Below are 22647 nucleotides of genomic sequence, written 5' to 3'. Positions count from 1 at the left end.
TTTTTAAAGTAAACTTTAAAGAAGCACTATTGTCAACAAAAAAAGAGCAGGACAAAAAAGTTGAGGACAAAATTTTATAATATAAAATTTTAAAATGATTTTTTTTTGAAAGTAAACATTTTTTGAACAAGCATATATTATCAACAAAAACATTTCGTACAGGGGAAAAAGAGATGATTAGAAAACTTTTGAGGTAAAAAAATTTAATTAAACTAATTTTTTTGATTTGATGATTTTTGCAGAAAAAATTAGAGAGAGAAAATTATCAAAAAATAATTTTATTAAAAATATAAGATACGTAGAAAATTTGGAAAAGAAAAAATTTTCAAGAGGTAAGATGCAAAATATTGTATACTTTTTTGTGGAAAAGAATGATAAAAATAGAACGGAAAAAAACTTTTGAAAAAAAGTTTGTCCGTAAAAATTAATGAATGGAGAAAACTTGGACAGTTAGATGGTCCCAAATTGCTGTATATAAAAAAGGCCGAGCAGACTTGTCTCACAAATGGGCTTGTCAATAAGAAAATGTGTAAGGCCCATGATTTCTTTCTGTCATGGGAGGCGGAAAAAACAAACACCCAAAACCTAAGAAAACTCCATCGATCCAGTCCATTCCGCCTCGCCTGCCGCGCCGCCTCCCCGAACCGTCGTGCGATCGCCGGCGGCAGTCTCGTGCGCTTCCTTTGCGGCGGCTAATCGTCGCAGCAAAAAAGAATCCTACGTCACCTCAGCTGCCCGGTTTCTCCTTGCGGCCACAAGGAAAATATGATCGCCCCTACTATTTTCCCTCGATACACAAGGAGAGAGCCCCAGGTACGTCTTCGAGATGTCGGGATAAAAGATTTGACAGAGAAATGAATCTTAGTTAACACAAAGGCATAGAATTATGTTCTTGTGATAAAAGCATGATTTCGTTTGTGACATATGTCCGGGGATCTAGTCTATTCACAACATCTGACGCCACCAAGACACATAGCACATCAAAAGTATCCATTAAAAAGGAACAGTAGAACTGCCGGATTGCTGTTCACCTTACAGGCCTTACAGACATCCTTAATTCTGTAGCATTGCTGTTCTCATACGGTAGTTTTTTTCCTTTGTTTACTTGTTCTTCTGACCTGTGGAAAACAAAATCATAAACTGATAAAAAATGCATGTGTTTACTAAGGAAAAAAAGGTAAAACTGAACTGTAAGTGAAATTTTCATATGCAGGAAAAGTGTTTGTGAAAAACATGGATGAAGCTAATACGATATCAACGCTACCCCCCCGGCAATATATGGATGCTGAATATGTTTCTCGAAAATTTGTATAGGTTTGTTTCTCTATGAGCAGGAAATAAACACGAAGAAACACACAAATTACAGCACACTAGATATAAGTAATGTTCTTCTTTCAGGTTTTTGCTAATCGGGTTTATGATCGTCGCGAGAAGGAAAGAAATGAAGCTTTGGCACAAGTCGAAGCTATGCTGCTCGAGGATGGAAGACCTACAGAAAGAGTTGTTCAAGAAGTGCAACGTGCAGTTGACCGTGGATTTGATCTGAACTCAAAACATTTTAATTTGAATGAGGTTTGCAAATGAAGTTATGTGCAAATTAAATCACTGTCAAATAAAAAAAAGTGTTTCAGTGCATTTTTTTCTGCAGGTAATACAAGCAGTGGAGGCTGAGGGCTTTGAGCAAGGAGAAGGTGAACGACAAGGCCACGTGATGAATGTGCAAGTAGTTGATGATTTGCCAGATGATGGTGGAATACATGCAGTAAGCACAGAATCGTGGTGCAATGACATTGCTGAAGATGTACTTATAGAAGAAGATGATGATGCAACAGAAGAAGCAGATATGGACAATATGTTTGATGAAACTAACTACCCAACCTGACTGAAATAGAAAACACAAAAGAACCAGAAATTGGCATGCGTTTTGCTAGTAAAGATGAGGCATATCATTTCTTTAAAGTGTATGCTAGGAAGATTGGTTTTGCAATCAGGAAAGACAGCACATACAAGTCAAGAGTGACTGGATTGTTACAGAGATAGGTGTTTGTGTGCAACAGACAGGGCAGAGGTGTGCTGAATGATGACCCAGGAAGAAAGCGAAGGAGCAACATTGTCATGCGCACAGAATGCAAAGTCTCAATGCGTGTGAAACTAGATTCAAACCAGTGGAAGATTATTGGTGTCAACTTGGAGCACAACCATGAACTAGCCCCATCAAAATGGCTTGTTCGTTTCATGAAATGCCACAAAAGCATGACACCAGCTGAGAAGAAGTTTATCGAAATATTGCAGAACAGCAGGGTGCCTCCAAGAAAAGTAATGTCCATATTCAGAATGCTGAGGACCCATCTTCGAGCTGTGGGTTTCGATGCAAGAGATGTCACAAATTTGAAAAGCCAAGAAAATAAGAAGCATAGGAACAAGGATGTTGATGAGTTGTTCAAAGATAGGCAGAAGAGAATACTAGGATTTTACTACAGCTTGCAGACAGATGATCATTTGACACCACGTTTAGCACTAACGTCTATGACATGCCATTTGCACCAACGATGGCAACGATGGCAAGACAATTCTATTTGGATGTGGTCTTCTGAAAGATCAGACAGCTGAGAGTTTTGAGTGGTTGTTTGACACATTCTTGGCTGCTAATGATGGCAAAATACCAAAGACAATAATAACAGACCAGGACCAGGCAATTGCAATTGCACTAAATTCTAAATTTCCATATTCAGTACGAAGGTTCTGCTACTGGTATATCATTAAGGTAATGAAGCAGAAACAGTATGCATACTTTAAGGCTCGTAAAGGTTTGTACAGAGAAATCAAACGAGCTGTGAAGGACTCATTCACACCAAGTGAGTTTGAGCAAAGGTGGCATGAAGTTCTAACAAAATACAATGCTACAGACAACAACAGATTAAATTACTTGTATAACATAAGGATGTACTGGGTGCCAGCATACTTTATGGACTGTTTTTACCCTTTTTCAAGTACTACTGGACGAAGTGAGAGCACAAATGCAATGTTCAAAGGATATGTCGCCCATAAGGACACAATTGTAAATTTTTTTGCTGCTTATGAAAGCATACAGGAGAAGAGTTTGTCATCATTGGACAGGTGCAGATTTGATTCTGAGTTGAAAAAACCCAACCAATGGTCATACAATTGTTTGGAGGAGGATGCTTCGAAGATATATACAAACGCAATTTTCAGGAAAATTCAGAAGGAATTCAGGAACAACACAGCGTATGGGGTTGCAGAAATAATTAATGGAAGGTTATATGAGGTGAAAAGGAAAACTGAGTACAAGGATCCTGAATTTCATAAAGATTTGTTCACTGTGGAGGTCGCAGATGACAAGAAAGAGTTCAGTTGCACTTGCAGGAAACTAAATAGGGATGGCATTCATTGTTGTCATGTTATTAAGATTGCTGAAAGGTTAGACCTTTTGGTATTACCAGAAAGCTTTGTTAAGTATAGGTGGACAAAAAGAGCAGACCAAGATGTTTCGTTAGCTACAGGTCAAGACCTAGTAGTTGGCGGAAGCAAAGCAAGTGAATCAATTCAATACTGCATAATGATGGCGGACATTGCAAACTATTGTTCAAGCATTGCTGGTGACAAGAAGGCAGTTACTTTATTTGCTGCAGAGTTTGAAAAATTAAAGGCAAAAATTACAGAAGAAAGGAAAAAGAATGCTGAAGGCAATGCTCAAACCAACACAGAGAACACGATAGGAGGCCAAGGGAGCCCTGCTGGAAGCAACCAAGAGAACGAACTAGCACGTGAAACCCCAATCTACAAAGACCCCCCACGTGTGATTAAGAAGAAGTCGAACACAAAGAGAAAAATTTCAATTGGAGAGAAGGTGGAAAACCAGATGAGGACACAGGAAGCAAAGAAAAATAAAGTGAAAAAGGCACCTACAGTGAAGAGGTGCAGTGAGTGTAAAAGCACAACGCATGACAAAAAGTCATGCCTAGAAATTGGAAAGATGCTACAGCTACCACATGTGATTTTATTGTGCAAAAAATTGATTATACAATTATATGTTTTGGTTGACCATATATTATTTTGGTCAGTCGAGGCAAAACATATATTAATATGCTTTTTTGAAAATATGTAGACTCAAATGAAAGGAGGCGTCCAGTAGGGTAATGCAGAGACTACAATGATGATGAAGTTCCTTTAATCACAAGAAATACAGTAGATGAAAACGAATGTGCAGGCTGAAGAAAGTAAGATACTACAAACAATGCTGAAGTTCCTTTTATTGTTGTCTATCTTTACTAATGTCCTAATAGATAAGTATAGAAAGTAACCGTTTTTTCAAAACAAATTTTGAATATACAGGCTGAACTGAAAGGGAAGGTGAACTCGGCTGCTACACATGCTACAACAATGCTGACGTTTCTTTGATAATACAGACATGAAGACATTGTCTATAGCTACAGATTTTAAGGATATTGTTGTGTTTAAAGAAAAATGCAATATCTGAGTATGATGATGTTATGTACTGCTTAATTTTTAAGTGAAAAAAAACACGACAGGATACTTACCTTTGTTTTTTTTGAGAAGCTTCTTGATACTTGGAAGGATGGCAAGATTGCCCTCGTGACAAAGCATGTAAACAGCTGCTTGTGCTCTGAGATTATACATTTGTTCCTGCAGTGTGGGCATAAACATTTGACCATAAATATAAAAACATTAAAATTCATTACATTGAATGTTTTTAGAATATATGGGTGCAAAAAACAAAGAAATTAGACATTACGTTATCAAGTGGAGCTGCCCTCTTCCCATCCCATGACCTCATGAAATTCATAACAAAAATTCCACAGTCAAAACTGCCAAAAAAAGAAATGAAAAAAAAGGATTAGGCTTGAACATGGGGATGTGTGTTAGCTCCACACAAACAAAAGAAGGAGATGTATATATGAAGATATATATTATGCGTACTTTGAACTCTGCTGTGGTGCATCTTGGTAGGCTGTTCTGAAATCAGCTATGTTTATGCGCCCGTCTGAATCGTACATTGCTTGAAAGGCCCTTACAAAATTTGTTTTCTATAAATTTGAACACAGAAAGAAAATAAAAAAAAGGGGGTTATGAGAACCAAAAAATCATGCTAAAACAAAATTTGTTCACTAATAAAAAATACATACTTGCAATAAAAAAAGAAAACAAACTAAATATGAGACATCTAAATCAGATTACTCTAGTACAAAAAAAAATACATCAACAAAAATACAGTTTGACAGAATATATGGAAGCATACCACAATGCTAGTAACTTCTTTCATCTCATCAGTTAATTTGGTGGAGCTTAACACATCAAAACGAGTGTCTCTCATGTTTACCACTAGAAGCCACCAATGCCCACCATGTAGAACAGGAATCATAACCTGGGGAAAAAAGGAGACAACAAAAATATTCAGAATAGAAAAAATGAGTGAAAAAAATATGACCTCACAAAGAATATGAAAAGATCTGGAATAAAGACACAAACCATATCAACTTTATTCAAACTGAATTTGATGGTGGAATGATGGAGCTTCTTCTTAAGCAGTTCAATGTCAAGATCATTTCTTTTCATGTGATCCTAGTAAAAAAAATTGTCAATTTTTAAAAGTCAATCATACATTGCAAAAAGAAAAAAAAAGAGAGAAAAAAAGGAAAAAAAATAAAAGTGAATAATTAACTTACAACTTCAGCAGATGTCAAGAAGCCCTTGGTTATTTTTGGTTTTGAAACTTTGCTTTGATCATGCATAAGTGCTTCAGTGAATACGTTCATCACAAATGTGCCGAGCCATTTCTTTGGCCTCATGGTATCACCAAACTCTCTGACAGTGATGGACATTCGCCCAATTTGCACACATTCTGGACTGTTTTCAAAATTGAAGAAAAAAAGTAGCACAAAAATGTTAGGGCCTTTATCTCTGCAGCACAAAAAAAATGATGATAACAACTATTCTATGCCATTGGGGAACCGAAAAAGAAACTTACTTGGGATATGTATCCCTAATCCGTTTTGTGGCAATGTGGTAGACTTCTTTTTCAAACTCTGAGAGCACAACTTTTGGAGCCTTTGCCTTCTCACCTTTTAGGAATGATTCCGGAATCCTCAAAGCTCGTTTCTTATGGCCCAATCTAGAAAGATCCTTCATGGTTGTCTTTGTACTTGTCTTCGGTAAAACAATCTCTAGGGGTGTTGTCTCTGTCAATGTCGCTGGAACATCTGTATTTAGTTCAAATCTATGCACACTGGTTATTGAATCTTTTGACGTTCCATCATCTGAGGACTTAGTTGCAGCAACTTTTAGTTTCTTGACTGGTGATCCACACAGCTCTGTACAAGAAATATCAGCAGCCAGGGGGCTGTTCCTTTTTGATTTCCCAGCTGAAATGCTGATTGAATGAGCATCAACTTGACTCTCAGATGTGGTGTGGTTTGCTGGAGACATTGTTGAAGACCCTTTCTTTTCCATCTCAGACCCGTCAGATGTTTGCTTGACAACAACATTAGAAATGGCCTTTTTGTCTCCAAGTAGACTAGTATCAACTTGTTCAGGATGTGCTGAAGAAGGAGTTGACCTGAGAATAGAACCATCAATATTTGTGCGTGCAGCATCAGAATCATCATCGTGTGTGCATGATAAATCACCAACAACATCTTTGATGATCTGGGAGGTTGGTCAGATAACTGGTGACATTTCCTTACTGATGACAATAGGACTGGGTGCCTGCTGCTCATCACTGTGGCCATTTTCGGTTCTAGAAGCAAAGGACTTGGCTTGCTGCAAGTTGTTTGTGGTGTTAATGGCTGCTTCATTTACAGTAGCTGAATCTTTGGGGGCGGGAGAATTACTGCACGGATGCGTGTCAGTCTGAGCTGGGACTTCATTTGCACTATTTGGACCAGCTATTGGTGTGTGAAATAAAGCTGCACTGGAGGCTTCCTTAGAAACATTCTGAGTAGCAGTTTTTGATTGCTCCAAGCCAGTACAAAAAGATTTCACCATATCACAACACTGGCTCACAAGCAAAGGTTCGATAGATTTGACATATTGCTGAACAGAATCCTTGAAAAAACTCAAGCACAAGATCCTCAAATGCTGGTGCACCTATGAGAAAAAAAATGTATAAATAAAAAACTAGAGCCACAATTTTAGGCAGAATTGAATGAAGTGGAAAGGTGGGGAGAGAAAAGGATGTGCACCTCTGCAGGAGCTTCAGAGCCTAATGTGGATTTTATAAATGCATCAACATCTGGGTGCATAGATTCCCCGCATAAAACTTGCAGTGACAACTGACTTGCACCAGGCAACACTTTATGTGCAGACTCAAGATCAACAGTGCAACTCTGGCCACGAACTGAGCTGGTTGGCCTTAAAAGTGGTGACATTGGGGAATTTGCCTATTTTTTGGTTTGTATAAAGATTAGTTATTATATCAGAATGAAAAAATGATGTATATGAAAAAAAGGATAGCTGAATGAAATACAAGTCACTAGTGTTTTTATATACCTCGTGTTGCTCATTGGTATTGTGTGTACCATATTGGACATTTGTAGCAAAATTGCCACCATGCATTCTAGGTTCATGAGGAGCATTGGTGACATCTGGCCCATTAAATCCACACAGTGTAGAAGGGTCCATTTGGTGTTCATTGAACAGTGTGTCCTCAACTCTATTGAACTATTATAGAAAACATTAATTCATAAATTTTTTTAGAAAAACAACAAATGAAAAACAAATAGAAGATAAATTTTGACATGATGAAAAAATACACAGGGGGTACCTGAATGTCTTTGGTTGCTGACTGAGCACCACTGTAATTAAGTATAGCATTGTCATCCCACACAAGAATCCTGGGCAGAGTTGGCTGAATAATGGTACGATTCACAACCAAGTAATCAAAATATGCAGCCTGCATGGGAAAAAATGGAAAGGAGAAAAAAAGTTCAGTCAAAAATTGAGCTGGAGTGTCTGGTAGTTGTTAAATAGAAAAAGGTTCGTACTTACCACAAGAACAAAAAGACACCCGCCGAGTGTTGCCTTGCCAGTACTGTTTCCTTTCCTTGCATTATTCTGGAAATTCATTACACCAAGGTGCAAGCAGTCTGCTACAGAACTGCACCAATCATAATCTCTGATTCCTTTAACAAAATATATGCTCTCATAGAACTGATGACTAACTGTGGTGCTACTTTTTGGACACAAAAAGATGCCAAGAGTTACGAGCAAGAAAATCCTAACAAACTTGTCACCATTCAGCTGAGGGGTGATCATAGCTATCAGGTCATCAATTTTGGCAGCTTAGTTTTGCTGATTTGTATCTTTCAGAATGACAGACTTTGCACAACTAGATGATTTGTTTGGGACTTTCTTTCCTCCAAATGGAATACCAAGGATCTGATGGACAGTAACTGCATCAATCTTAAAAGATGAGCTGTCAAAACTCTTGAACTGTCTACTCTTTGGATCATAATGCTTGGCAATCCATAAGACCAGTGCATTTGGGATTGATGTACATTTGAGGGAGAGGATGGAACCAAACCCACAGCTTGTAACTGTATCTTTTTGAGGACCAGTCAATCTTCCGATCAATTTGACCATCTTTGCAATATTGAATTGAGAACTAAATTTCTGTGGAAGCAGAAAAAACAAATCAACACAGAATATAAAAAAAACGACACACAGAGAGGTGTGTATGAGGGGAGTAGAATACCACAGGTGAAATACATACGGAGCATTTCTTTAGCTTGCTTGGCGGAGACAGATGACTGTCACCGCTATCACTGTGGCTTGCATCAGCGTTTCCATTTGAGGTGCCCCCCTGAAAAAAAAGAAAAATAAAGAACATGCATATAACACAAAAAAAGCTACTGCATGTGATGTACCAGACTAAAATATAAGCCCACCCATATCATGGTTTTGCATGTGTTAAAAAACTGCCCCAAGTTGACCTTGTTAAAAAATTAGCCTAATCATAACTAAGACAGTAAAAAAGCAGTAGCAGCTGCTGTTACTGCAGTTCTCTGAAAAAAGAAAAATTCTGTGTAATTGCTTGGCACATGCCACCTAGTAGAATGTCACCACACCACAACTACATCTATGGTAAAAGAACACATAGGTAGTAGCAGCGTAATTAAATGGTTGATTAAAAAAAGCAGAGTTGACACATTCAGAAGCTGGCATCGCAAGAATTAAACTGTAGAAGCTTTCTTCTGCAATCCAATTAATTAATAAATTAAGTGTGACCAGTTGGTGAAATAGAGATCAGATGGTTCATAAGCTGGGCAAAAGGTATAAGCACAAAAACAAAAATTACACACATGATAATCTAGCTGATAATCTGATAATCTGTCAATCTTGTGCTTTCCGAGGCAAAGAACCATGAGTATAGGCATATAGGACTTAGAAATGCCACCACTATGAGAATACTGAAATATTTGTAATGGTATAGGCATTTAGAAGATAAATAAAACAGAAGGGCAGCTCGTGGAGGCGCCGTAGCGTCGTCGTCGCCGAACTCTAGTGACGATGAAGCTTCTTCATCGGCCAACATCACTAGCCGCTGCTCCCCCAAGGCTGTTTTCTCACTGGTATCTAAGTTCAGCGAATTCAAAAAGTAGCTAATTAGAGACATTGGCTTTCATGGAATTCTTGATATTCCTTCCATCAGCAAGCTTAATCTGAAGTTGTCTACTTGGTTGCTTAGTAAGCTTGACACAGAAGAGAGTTGTTTGGTATTTGGTCCATCCAGGCATATTTATGTGCATGAGGACGATGTTGGTATTGTTCTTGGCATTTCTAACGGCGATATTGATGTAAGCACTACTTCTGTGACTGAGGAGCAACTTGATTTGTTGCGCTCTAGTATTGGTCTTGTGGGTTCAGACCCGAAGAGTATTAAGGGGATTGAGTATGTTCTTGAGAAGCATTTGGATGATCAATCGTCAAGTCAGGAGACTGATAGCTTCAAGATTGCATTTGTTGTTTTCGTTGTTGCTCATTTGCTAGCCTCTTGCACAAAGCATGATCAAGTGAACTTGGATTTTTGGGGAGCTCTGAAAAATCCTGCTGCATTGGAATGCTATAATTGGTGTCATTATGTTTATGGACATTTTGTAGAGGCAGCTCAGAAAATTCGTTCTGAAATTATTAGTAAAGGCCGCGCTACTTACGTGCTTGGGTGTCACTACTTCTTGCAGGTGAGTTATCTGTGTGAGTTATATATTTTTCATTGTACCTGATTCGATGTGCTAACATTTTAGTATGATACAGAACTGTGTGCCTCTTTGTAGATATTGTTTCTGGATAACATTGATCTCAACAGGCTAAATAAACCGCACAATATTGTTCCAAGGGTCAAGGTGTTTGATCAAGAATCATTGAGGACTATGGCTGTTATGTGCGCTAGTAGAGGAGAACATGATTTTGGACACTTTATTGGCATATGTACCTGTATTTAACTTGAGAGTACATCTTCTTTTCATTCCGTATAATTTGGTTTTGTTATGTACATTTTCTTTTTGTCATGTTAGATTCGGTCTGCTCAATGTTCTACGTACATGCGGCACACATATCAGTTTCCACACATGTCAACTCCTCCTCAATCCAGTCGGGAACGTTTGGAGGTACCATCAGGGCAAAGATAGTCTCCACACATGCCAGTACATCGGCAGTCAGTTCAACCGATAAATCCGGACACCTTCTCATTCAAGAGCCCAGCTAACTTTTCTGCTTACATCCATCAACGCCATCCAGGCCTTGTATGTTTCTTGTTCCCACTTTTTTTTTCTTTAATTGCATATCTATGTCTTTAACTGAGCTTTTGATAACTACTTAATTTGCGCAGGTAAGAACATATTGTATGGACTATATTAAGAATCACAATGCACTTACGATGAAAGAAGTATCTGATTTGCGGGCTTCAATAATGAGACGGAATGCACACCTTGTCGATTGGTCAGCTGATCAGATAGGCACTGTTCAGATGCAAATGATGCACAAAAAATCAGCTGCTCCCGAAGCTAGATCTCCTGTCATACCTAGCAGGGTATCAACATATGGTAAAGAAGAATGTAATGCCCTGCACTTGAGTTTTCTACACTTTATCCCCCCATCCCGTTTACATTAGCTTAGATAATAAATGTTAGTTCATGCGTAACAAAGGTTTTTGCAATTATAGCTCGTGTCAAGTCCAAGGACGGACATATATTTTTAAGAGGCCTTCTGATACTTTGGATGAAACACCAGCTAAGAAGTTGAAGGCAGTTATAGGTACGCTTTAGCATTTAACAATTTCCTGATGTGGCGACTGCGACCAGACTAGTGATTTTTCTTTTTTCTAACAATCTGCCATGTTGTTTTTTTGATATCTCGCTGTAGGTTACGGTATCCAACCACCATCCTTTGATCTCGGGGTTGAGGACACACCACCTCGCATGTGCGAAGTTACTCCTAGAGACAAAATATTCAAAATAGAGCCCTTTAATGCTCGCCAGCAGGCTTGTGCTACACCTCCATCTGTTCAGCAACCTTCTCGTGATACAATTGCATCAGCACAACAACCTTCTTGCGGCGTTGTCTCGCTATCTCCGACTGCGTCGAGCAAACACCTTGCCCAATGTGTTGTGCTTGATATTGTACATGTTGCAGAGGAAGGGATTGATCCAGTGGGTAAAATACTCTATGGCCAGTTGATAACTGACTCATTTGATAAAATTGTTGTACCACCTTGTCCATCACCCGATGTACCATGGAGTACAGTGCAATCATCCACAAAACCTGATCCAGCTATTATCGAACGCCTAATCCATTGTTGCAGCGAGCTTTCAGAACCCGTAATACGACGGTGTGTCCACTATAGTTCGTTCAATTTAATGTTGATTGTTGTCCATTCAATGCTTTTGTCAATTTGATATGCATTGCTTGTAGTGAATGGATTGTCCATAAGCTACCAAGGTATCTGGTCTTAAGTGGGTCAGAGATTATCCAAGCATTGGCACACGGTGAGGCAGCTGATAGTGATGTTGTTGATGTGTTAGTCCGTCGTCTTTACCAGCTGGACACAAGCACACAATCTGACAATGTCCTTGCAAGGTGGCGCCACTTTCTTAGCAATGCAATATGTTTCCAAATATTTCTAAACTCGTTGTTTTTGGCAGATGCATTCTCTTGCTGGTTACAGTCCTGAGCATATCCTTTCGGTACTACACCAGTTTGTGCATGTTAACCACTGCGTTCCGAAATGTCGTATGGTACGTTACGGCACCGCATAACCCCTCCCCCCTTCGCCCCCCAGTGTTCATCCATTGAAAATGAAAGCTTAATATTTTCGTTACCTGCATTTTTATGACAGCTTGTATTCCCAGTTTTAGTTGACAACATATGGTGTGCTTACATGTTAGACATGCACGCTAGCCAGCTGCATGTTCTAGATCCATGTCACTATTCTCAACGGTTATTAATCCACAATGGACAGCCAGTTCACTGTCAGCATGGATTAATCCTGCGTCGCTCCTCCTCCTTTCGTACCTAGACTAGATATAGAGGTTGATAAAATAGGAGGAGATGACATTCAAATCCTTGGGATGCTGCCTTCTCTTCGCCATCTCTAGCTAGGGGTGAGCGACCACATACAAGACCTACCAGTGGAGGAAAGGTTCATGGTTAGCGCCGAAGCATTTCCGTGTGCGAGGGTGTGCAAATTCTTCAACTTTGTGACGGTGCCATCTATATTCCCACGAGGAGCTATGCCCAAGGTCCAACACCTCGAGTTCTGCATCCGATCGCGCCATTTCTTCACCGATGGTGATCTTGAGTTGAATGACTTGGACATGGGGCACATTCCTTCACTGGAGCGTGTTGTTGTTCACCTACATAGTGAGCGGACGGACAACAACAAAGAAGTGATGGAAGTGGAGAAGGGACTGAGGCACGCGTCATCTGTACACCCCAACTCTCCCTTCATTGATGTCAGGCACCATTAGTTGTCTGACTCTGACAAGATCCAGTGGAAGAGGGAATTAAACTTGGTGTACATGTCGCTGTCTCAATAGCTAGATGGCAAGCAGAGGTTATGATCAGCTGGAAGACGATCGACCAATTTGTGCAGTGTAGATCGATGCACAAGCCAATGTTTTGCTTCTGTTCTTATAATCATTGGATAAAGCTTTGATCAGGTCACTGCCTGAATGTTTGTGCTGTTTCTTATTTGCTGTAATGACGAAAAAGCTTATTTACGGTATTTGGTAGGTTACCATCTTGTTACCCTGCATTGGCCTTGTTTGGAAAAATAGTCAAGGGTTATTTTGAGGGCTAAAGTTTAGCCCCAAAATATAGCCCTTCAATGAAATAACCTTTAAGGTGTTTGGATCTAAGGGTTATTTGGCTTCTAAAATACTTTTCAATCATTTGGCTGCCACTTTTACAAAAGAGTGAGAGTGAGAGAATCAATGGGTCCTACCCGAAACAGCCCCAAATAGCACCTCTTGGGAGGATAGTTTTTTGGATGAGCTATTTGCAAATAGCCTAGAAATAGCTCTTATATTTGGCTCCTCTTGGTCTATCAGAAAATGTGCGGGCTAAGGCCCTCGACACTTTTGGATCATTAGCTTTTAGGATCTCCAAAGATCAAATGCTCTTGAAAGCTATAAGCTAGAAGCACCTTGCCATGAACTTTCTAGCTTCTGAGCTTTGGGTGCATTTGACCTTTGAACATCCCGAAAGCCAATAATCCAAAAGTGTCCAGAAGCTGAAACAAACGTGATTTTAATTAACATGGGCCATATCTTATTAGTTGGGCCGACCACCACCCGTACTCGTAACTCAGGCCTACTTCTCAGGCGGTCGCCCTCACTGCCTGCCGCCGCCGGCGAAGTAGCGCGTCGTCTCCTCCGGCACCGGCGACGGCCAGGAGAGTCCGTTTCATTCCTTCACCACCTCCCTTTCCTTGCTGGAATACATTTCTTGTCCCGCACATTAGTGATTGGTTGCCATGTCATTTGTGATCGCTCCGTCCTAACCTACGAGGCGGTAGCGGCGAGCTTGCAGATTCAGAATCCGGTGCCGCAATAAGCGCATTTCTTTCTTCTGCGGTAGGGGGATAGTTTTGTGCCGCAATGGGAGGGTGCGATGTGAGGCGGACCCGCGGAGGGAGGTAAAGTTGGATTTTTGCCCAACTGGAAATTAACAATTGAAGTGGGAGACAAAGATTTCATCCTCATCTGTAGTGTTTCTGTCAGGCTCTGCTGCGGAAAGAGTGACGGTATTTGATATTCTATTTTGGGGATGGCAAGCGCAAGTTATTCTAATGCTCGACCAATCTTAGTCTGTTATGCTGGATGTTAGTCTGTTTGGTCATGCTTAATGTGGCATGCATTACCTCCCATGGTGCTTGCAAGCAAAGATGAGATTACTGATTAGGTATACAATAGCATGCATGTGGTGGAGTTTTCTGGTGTTGACTATTTGGCTCTTTTTGAGAGACGTAAGTTGCAACTTTGAAGTGTGAACTATTTTTAAGTATTTGGGAACATGGCAACAACTTCTGCAAAGGTTAAAAGATTGATTATAAAATTCATCAGCTGAATTTCTGGTACACTCTATGCAATCTTTGTTTCTGATAGTGTCTGCTGAAGTATTGAGTGTTTATGTGTACCTACTGGCCTACTATAGCATCAGTTTGGTTGGTATGTTCACACCTATACTGAGGCATTTGGCTGTTGTAACCTTGATATTCAGGGATGCTTCCTGTGTTTGATTTCTTATTGAGGACTCTTATCCCCATCTCGTTGTCATGCACAATTTATGAGAGCTGGTCTAATTCACCTATATCTAATAGGGAGGTAACAGAGCGGGTGTAACTTGATTTGTTAGCTGGTTACTTCATTGCAGTCTTTTTCAAGTGATTGATGGATCCTTCTAGGCAGGGTCAGTTCTTCCATATGTACTATTTATCTCTGCATATTACCATTTATCTCCTCAAATGCACAAGCAACATTTCATATTTTCTTACAAATGTGCCACCACATAATCAGACCTGTTACCTTGTACTTTGGTTTCCCTCTGATTTTTTTTTAAATAAAGCATAATTGTATCACATTGTGTAAGTTTTCTTGCTTAATAATAATGGATTTTCAACACATGGCCATAATCTGCTACTCTGCTTTGGTATTTGGTTCATTTAACATGTTGTCTTAGTTGCGTTGTTTTCTATTGTGCTGAATTTGTTCTATATGTAGATGTTGGTAGCCTCAGCATGTGTTCCTTTCCTTTTGTATCTTGCTCTATTTAGTTTAACAGAAGACAAGAGGAAAGAAACTTTTTAGTCTTATCTGTAGCAAAGCTTTTCTCCAAGTTGGATGCTGTGGAGTGTGGAGTAAAAGAGATCAGCAGTGGTTGCGTCTTGTCCATCCACACAATACCTTATTAATCAATTAGAAGAAAATCTTATCTAAATTTTACACAGGAGCAGTTTCAACAATTAGTTGGCTACAAAGGTCCGGAGTGCAGACCACTTATCTACACATTTTATTTACCCTATCAGACTTGCTGAATTTCTTATTTCTTGCGTGCATGACCAGAAACTTCTTTCTAGTCTTATTTTTAGTGTGATTTAACTTTTTTGATAAATCCTAATGCTAATCAGATTTATAAGAATCGAAAGATGAAATGAAGACCACTCACTGTCTCACTCTTGCCATAAACCAGTTCCATTCTGTTCACTCATACTGATACCTCTACAGTTGTCCTAAAGGCCTGACCATTACTGGCCAGTAAAGCTAATGGTAGTGCATTTCTGAAAGAAATCAGAGGATTTTGGTTGTTGCTAATTTTTCTGACCTGTTTCAGAACTTACCTATAAATAAGGTACATGGGTGTACCACAATCTCTATTGGAACCGAACTTAAGAATAAACAGACTATTATTCCTGCTCTTTAGTATAGTACAAAAAGCATGCCATCTTCTTTCATTTTTATTATAATTTTTCTATCTTGCTCTGCATCTTGTCGGCATTAATATTTATTTATTCACTGCCTCCTTTATATGTTTCCAGATGCAGTTTTATCATGTTTTAGGACTTGAGAATTCTAGGGAGTAAATGAGAATGTGATAGACATAGCAATGATGAAGGTCTAAGAATGATTCTCATATTTACTTAGAACCAAGCCCGAGTTTGGAGAAATAAGAAATGCAGTACACCTTTATGTCTCTAAGGGCCCCAAATTGTTTCATCATGATTAGATCCTGCCTTTATCCAAGCCTTAGAAATTATACGGATTTAAATTTAGCATTTAACCTCATATCATATTGTATTGAATAATAACTGAGAACCATATCATGCAGTTAATTGATCAGGAGAATATCAACAGAGATGAATAAAATATCATGCATATAGAGCATCCTTGTATTGCACACTATTGCACAAACTGATACAAACTATCCACACACTACAGACACATACACCATGAGCACCGTAGATTTTAAAATACCGAAATCCATACTAAAGCAAATATAGCTAGTGAGTACAAGACTCCAAACTGCTAGGCAGATAGCTGAATGGCCTGACCTATGTATAGATGTATTCTTTCAGCCTTCAATAGCGAGGGCGTTACCGTAACCAAATTATAGAGCCAACATCCTGATTTCTTCATCTTCCATCTTCCAGAATATCTCAGGGCAACTATAATCCCACATAGCAGGTGATGGCAGAGTGCAGGGGATACTGCTGCATGTCTTCTCTTTCCCTTCAGCAGTGCCCAGCAAGGCAGGTGCCTCGATTTCCCTCCATATTTGATCCATGGGATATGCATCCATGGAACTCTGGGTGCTCTCGAGGGTGCTGGTGACACAGGCACTGCCATTGGGAGTGTCACCACTGCCCATCCCAATGATTGGAGAGGTGTCAATAAGGCAGGATTGGTATGTCAATGAGGAGGAGGATGAAGGTGATATGCTCATCTTTCTCTCTTGTGCTTTCTTTCTCATGTGTGTCCTCCAGTAGTTCTTGATCTCATTGTCTGTGCGCCCTGGGAGCCTCCGTGCTATTCTAGACCATCTACATATGGAGAATTTGAGTGAGTTTTATCTTAACCTAAATTTACTAACCGAGAAAAGCTACTTCCTAGAGAACCTCTTTGGATCAAACCTGTTCCCCCACTGAGCATGGAGCTCAATAATAAGGCGCTCCTCTTGCGGTGACATGCGGCCATGCTTGAGGCTAGGGTGGAGGTAGTTCACCCACCGGAGGCGGCAACTCTTTCCTGTCCTGTCGAGGCCTGCATGAACATAGAGAACGTATAATATGAAGAGGGCTGGTTAGACAGGATTACATTTATGTTTGAGACTTTGCGCTAAGGATTGCAAAATATCTACCTAAGTTGCAGTTCCCAACCCCTCAAACCTGAGACTTGGGCAATGAAGTCCCAACGACGGTCACCGAACAGGCGGACAGTGCATACCAGTTGCATGTCCTCCTGCTCTGTCCATGGCCCCTTACGCATCTCTTCTCTCACAGTCACCATGTTACTGTCACACTAACGTTGCTCACTTCTACCTTGGGTAGGCTGGGAACCAGTCTTGGTGCTCTTCTTCCGCTGTGTGATTGTGGGAAGTTTCAGGTTTTGATCTTTGATGAACTCCAGCTTGATAGGAAGAAGGTGCTCTTAGGGGGAGGAAGTCACTATGTGTCTGTCTTAAGCTGTGTAGTGGATTGCTGGCTTTTGCCAGACATTTATAGGCAACAGGGAAGCACTTCGCTCCCCCAAAATAAATGAAATAAAATAGAACAGGAAGCACTTATGAGGTCACATGGTTCTGTGGTTGTGATTTAGAGCATCCTATCATCATTAGGGTTGTGCTCAGACTCAGCTAAAATAATTATTTTTCCTTGGTTCTTGGTTTGCGTTACACATTATATAAAGCAATGTTCAAGATGACTTTGTTTATAATGGATTCAGAATAGTACATGTAACCCTTATCTGTTAGCTCTGTGACTGTGAGTTGGCCCCACTGCTTTTGTGTAATAGCACAGTCATTTTGACATATAACAATAGAGAACACTCTGTTCCTTTTTTTCTGGATAATAAGTTGTTTGGTTATGCTTTGCAAAAAAAGAAAGGTGAGACGTTCGTGGCTGCTGTTATTTTGGTATCTAATAATCCCTGAGCATTAATTCCTTAAGCATATTATTATTTATAAGTCGAATAGACGCCTGAACTCTAAGTGCATCCTCGTTCTTGCTTTAGGTAACCCATTCTAAGTAGTGAGTACATGACATAAGCCTGCACTTCAAATTTGTCAACCACGTTCAATCATTTTTCTTTTCCTTTTCTAGATGTTTCATGGAAATTATAAATGGGTTTCTACAGGTTTTTTCGACAAATCGAAACAAATGTTCTCCTACTTTTCATCTGAACTTTTTACTCGGTGAGTTATGATAGTTGACCAATTTATAAATTCTTGGGTATTCATGGAGTCAAATACCATGTGTAGAGTGCGGCAAACTTTCTTCAGACTGTTTCCCACTTCCTTTTTCCTGGAAATGAACACCATTTTCTTTTCTGTCAGCCATTATCATTGGCACTGAGGACTCCATCCGTCTTTTCTTGTCAGCCACCACCCTAAGCATAGAGGAATATACCAGTCACACACAATAGAATCCATGCGTAAATCAAAAAAAAAAGTGTATTCTTCCACTGAGGGTGCTTTGTAAAAAAAAATGCACTTTGGTGTTAGATGAGCCACGTAAAAGTAATCTTTTGTGTGTCTGTGTGAGTACTAGGATGCCTTGTGCTATTGTGAAGCGGATATCTGATTTACTGATGATACTAGTGATAACATGTCAGCCTTATCAAAAACAGGAGTGTTGAAGTTTTTTTATTAATATATGGTAGCAGACTGCAGCGATATAGCTAGCAGAACATGCTCAGCAGTATTTAAAATACATATATCAACTATTTGTTAAACCAGTTGAGCAAAATAACCAGCTTTTTTAGGGTTGCATATTTTGTGCATTTTATAGCTCATTGACTGTTGTTTTAATAGTTCATAGACTGTGGATTCCAAATGGAATACAGCTAAAACATGTAACAAATGAATCATACTAAGGTGCAACTAAGCTCCGTGGCACAGTACTGTATGCTTAGGTAAGCTGGGCAATACAGTGGCTACCCTAGTAGTGGTCTCTACCTCATCTCTGCTATGCAGTCTATTTCAAAAAAGACATGTCTATTTTAGAGTTTCATTATTTGTTTTTCGAAATGTGCTTCCTTTTCTAGGTCCCGTGTTGCATCATCAGAAATGAGCATGATTGATAATACAACATTTTCCATCTTTGTTATATTTCTGACATCCTGGTTGATTGGTAAGTGAGTGTGGTGAATGATAGATCTTTTTTAGCACCTGACCATCATTCTATCACTCATCACTATATTTTGTATATCATTTATGCATGCATCGAGAAGAAAGATTTGAAGTGACAGGTTTCTAGACAGTAGGGCCCTGAGCAGTTTTTTATCCTCAAGACCTAACTTCTTCATTGCTGGGGAATTAGTTGTTCTGATTTTGAAAGGTCCCCTCAGCACAAAGTTAATACCATTTCCTGGGAGAGGGTCATGCGGCTGACCCGGATCGAGGGGGAAAAAGTCATGGAAGAAGCTTTGATGTGGAGGCCACCAACCTGCTACCTGTGTTAATGTCCACTTTGTGGCGGGGACGGCCTCTCACCAACTTGTTATATTGGCATCTATCCTGCTTTTGAAGGCTTACTTTGAACAGTGAACACTGCTCTATTCCACTAATGGAGATCCCCATTGGTTATCTGATTTTCTCATCCTGCTTCCATTGTTTTGTTTGAGTGTTTATCGTTTGTCCTTATTTTATCTGTCTGTCACTTGCTGTAGTCTCTGACTGGCACCAAGAGCTCATCTTCCTCGCTTTTCTGGACGTGGCAGGATGTACTAAGTTTAGGACTGATCAGTCATCATGCTTGTGATGATAACTTCCTTTTTCCATGTTCATCAAGTGCACGACTTAAGTTGTTTTCTCAGATATGTGCATGCATATCAAGAACCCTTTGGACCCTCCTTCATGCTAGGAAGAAGTAAAAATTCAGTTAACCTCTGTGATATTGATGCTTGTCTTCGTATATTCATATGTGAGTATGGCACTATGCCAGTTTATTCACTTGTCTGAAACTTCGCAATCATGCAGAAAAACAATTTTTTGGAATGCTTTTTTTTTGTTGTTGGCAGGATTCATATTGAGCATGATGTGCAAAATCACAACCTGTCCATCATCTTGACCATCAACAGTCTGAAGATTATAATCCTCGTCGTATGATGATTGAGACCACCACAAGATGATGGCCAGGCAATTCTTTTCCAGAAAAGTTAGTTGATAAGTAATGTAAGTCTTCAGAACTTTTTACATCAGACCTTAATTGTTTGATTAGATGGTAGAAAAACCCGGGCTTAATACCGATAACGTGAAACCCCGGCTCTCTTGGAGTGCTCTAATCTCAGCCATGATGTAGATGCCTGCAGGCCGACGAGCCAGCCGATTATCCCAAAAGCATAAGGTGATAAGAAACATGGAATTTCGCAGGTGATCCGGTGACGACAGCGGATGCTGATGGCAACACATGCAGGCGGAGCCGAAACCACCACCCGTTTTGCATGATTTGGTCCCGCCACACACGCGCTCGCGCTGGGTGGAGGAGCCTAGGGAGGGAGCCAAAGGTGGTGGAGCTATCAAAAGCAGCATCCACTGGGCGATCCATGGACAGAAAACTAATGGCTGCTTTGGCCTGCGTCCCTGTGAGGTTAGCACACAATGAGCTCATGGCAACACTTTGTCCTGCGTAGGATATAGTGGAGGTCAGTTCACCCTATCATTGACGTGCTTGGGCCATTAGGGAGACGAGAGGGGATGGGTGATGTTCAGTTTGTGGCCGTGATCTCGACATGTCGATGCCCGGGAAACAGTAAACTACGTGTGTGCTGGATTTGTTTGAGATGCATGCTGAATTCTGCGGATTGAAATTCGGTGACATTTCCCGTGACATTGAGTCACTGACATGTGGGACCCATGTGGGCCCAAAAGACGTGGCTTCCACACGTCAGTGACTCAATGTCACGGGGAATGTCACCGTGCAATGACACCGAATCTGCCGGGTTTGTTTTGCATGTACGGCCGGATCGATATCTTTTGCGCCTGGATCGTGATGAGGTTGTTTATGGTGAACAGTGGAAGAGTCCAGTCCAGGCTCAATAGTCAGCCATCACCTACCAAATTAAATATTAGGGCCTGACCCCTGACACGAAATGTTTTATTATCTTAATATGAGCATGACACATGTAAGTAATTACAAGATAATTTGTTTTGGATTTGGTCCCTAGATCCGACAGTAGCACATTGTTGCATCAACAGGGTTGCGATGTTTCTGTGTGCCTTGTGATATCATTGTGTACTCCCTCTTTTCCAAAATAAGCGCACTTCTAGAGTTTGGATGCGGAAGAAATGATGTCGTTGAGAGATAATCATGCATGTTATTAGTGGACGGTCGAGCAGAATTATTTATCCTCTTGCTGGTTGCCTCTAGTTTGGGCTCCCCTTCGAGGTTCACATGCATGGTCAGCTAGATGATCTTCGTAAGATGTAAGCCTTTTTCTTCCTTTTTTTCTTTTTTGGTATGTAATAGGTAAAGGTTGGCCTTTCTTCACTCATGTGAAACTGTAAAATGCATCAAGCATACACTGGCGATCGAAACAAGTGCATTCTGGTTGGCGTAGCCTGATTTCTAGGCCTATTTAGCTCAAGCTGGTGAGCTTGTATGTCAGGAATGAAAATAAAGGACATGTTATGATATGGTCATATGGATAATATACTAATGTTATTATTAAATTAACTGTTCCTTGAAAAAGTAGTAGTACCATAAAATTCACTTGAGAATTCGTCATCTATTTTCGACGAGGGGAAATATTTTTTAAAAAAATTGGAAATACAATCTATGTATGATTTTTTTTAGAGTTGTAACCTGTGGTCTCGGCCCAACAACTAAAAACGAAGAGTGGGTCCAATTATACATAGTTGGGCCGTATTCTTCGAGTTAGGCTAATAGGCCGCCCGATCTGGGCCGCTAAACTATTTTTTTCTTCAATTCGCCCCTACAATTATTTATGTCAATATGTCCATTGTCCAACTTACCCCTTCATAAAATTTGTTATTTTTATTCCTCCATGCAAAAGTAAAGTTTTATTTTTGAAATATAAAGTAAAGTTTTAAACTAAACTTTTGTAGGGCATTAGTGGGTATCGTAAATTATGTTTAAAAATATATATTATATTTCACACAATTATATACCCCAAGTATTAATTTATTATTAGATGGCCTAGACTACCAAAATAATAAAGAAAAAATGTCATAATGTATTTTTAACACATTTATGGTGTTCTTTATCACTCTGCAAATTTCGAACTTGAAACTCATCTTTTACATGTTAGTGGACAATTTGACATAGACATGGGCCCAAACAAAATTGTTGCTGATCTCATTATATTCTTGCACGTTTATTTACTACTCAAGATAAGATACATGCAGAGAACATACACCTAGTTTCACAGTGACACCGTA

At 39.8% G+C, this 22647-nt stretch overlaps 1 protein-coding gene and 6 long non-coding RNA genes across 8 annotated transcripts; 3 read left to right on the top strand and 4 right to left on the bottom strand.

Annotated features, from left to right (window-relative positions):
• Positions 1 to 861: 861 nt before the first annotated feature.
• On the bottom strand, positions 862 to 5399 carry LOC120639243. The gene is made up of 5 exons (XM_039915224.1): positions 5279 to 5399; positions 4960 to 5066; positions 4775 to 4847; positions 4560 to 4665; positions 862 to 1118 (listed from the first exon to the last, which is right to left on the bottom strand). The coding sequence occupies exons 1-5, from the start codon at positions 5351 to 5353 to the stop codon at positions 1102 to 1104; spliced, it is 378 nt and encodes a 125-aa protein (XP_039771158.1). The 5' UTR covers positions 5354 to 5399; the 3' UTR covers positions 862 to 1101.
• A 147-nt stretch (positions 5400 to 5546) lies between these two features.
• On the bottom strand, positions 5547 to 6157 carry LOC120639242. The gene is made up of 3 exons (XR_005661333.1): positions 6008 to 6157; positions 5706 to 5886; positions 5547 to 5601 (listed from the first exon to the last, which is right to left on the bottom strand). It is a non-coding gene; the product is annotated as an uncharacterized LOC120639242 (long non-coding RNA).
• An 832-nt stretch (positions 6158 to 6989) lies between these two features.
• Positions 6990 to 7587, bottom strand: LOC120639241. Its single transcript, XR_005661332.1, has 3 exons — positions 7528 to 7587; positions 7221 to 7418; positions 6990 to 7125 (listed from the first exon to the last, which is right to left on the bottom strand). It is a non-coding gene; the product is annotated as an uncharacterized LOC120639241 (long non-coding RNA).
• Positions 7588 to 8135: 548 nt separating this feature from the next.
• On the bottom strand, positions 8136 to 8858 carry LOC120639240. Its single transcript, XR_005661331.1, has 2 exons — positions 8750 to 8858; positions 8136 to 8649 (listed from the first exon to the last, which is right to left on the bottom strand). It is a non-coding gene; the product is annotated as an uncharacterized LOC120639240 (long non-coding RNA).
• Positions 8859 to 9497: 639 nt separating this feature from the next.
• Positions 9498 to 12121, top strand: LOC120712747. Of its 2 annotated transcripts, XR_005691001.1 has the most exons (6): positions 9498 to 10217; positions 10311 to 10778; positions 10870 to 11090; positions 11198 to 11289; positions 11398 to 11863; positions 11947 to 12121. It is a non-coding gene; the product is annotated as an uncharacterized LOC120712747 (long non-coding RNA). The 2 variants fall into 2 exon arrangements; XR_005691000.1 differs by having other exon boundaries at positions 10311 to 11090.
• Positions 12122 to 12156: 35 nt separating this feature from the next.
• On the top strand, positions 12157 to 13288 carry LOC120712748. The gene is made up of 2 exons (XR_005691002.1): positions 12157 to 12269; positions 12371 to 13288. It is a non-coding gene; the product is annotated as an uncharacterized LOC120712748 (long non-coding RNA).
• Positions 13289 to 13814: 526 nt separating this feature from the next.
• LOC120712746 lies at positions 13815 to 21467 on the top strand. The gene is made up of 3 exons (XR_005690999.1): positions 13815 to 20170; positions 20268 to 20421; positions 20620 to 21467. It is a non-coding gene; the product is annotated as an uncharacterized LOC120712746 (long non-coding RNA).
• Positions 21468 to 22647: the final 1180 nt, after the last annotated feature.

This window comes from Panicum virgatum, chromosome 6K (assembly GCF_016808335.1).
Source record: "Panicum virgatum strain AP13 chromosome 6K, P.virgatum_v5, whole genome shotgun sequence".
In the NCBI taxonomy this organism is placed as follows: domain Eukaryota; kingdom Viridiplantae; phylum Streptophyta; class Magnoliopsida; order Poales; family Poaceae; genus Panicum; species Panicum virgatum.
This window is presented reverse-complemented; position numbering and strand designations above follow the sequence as displayed.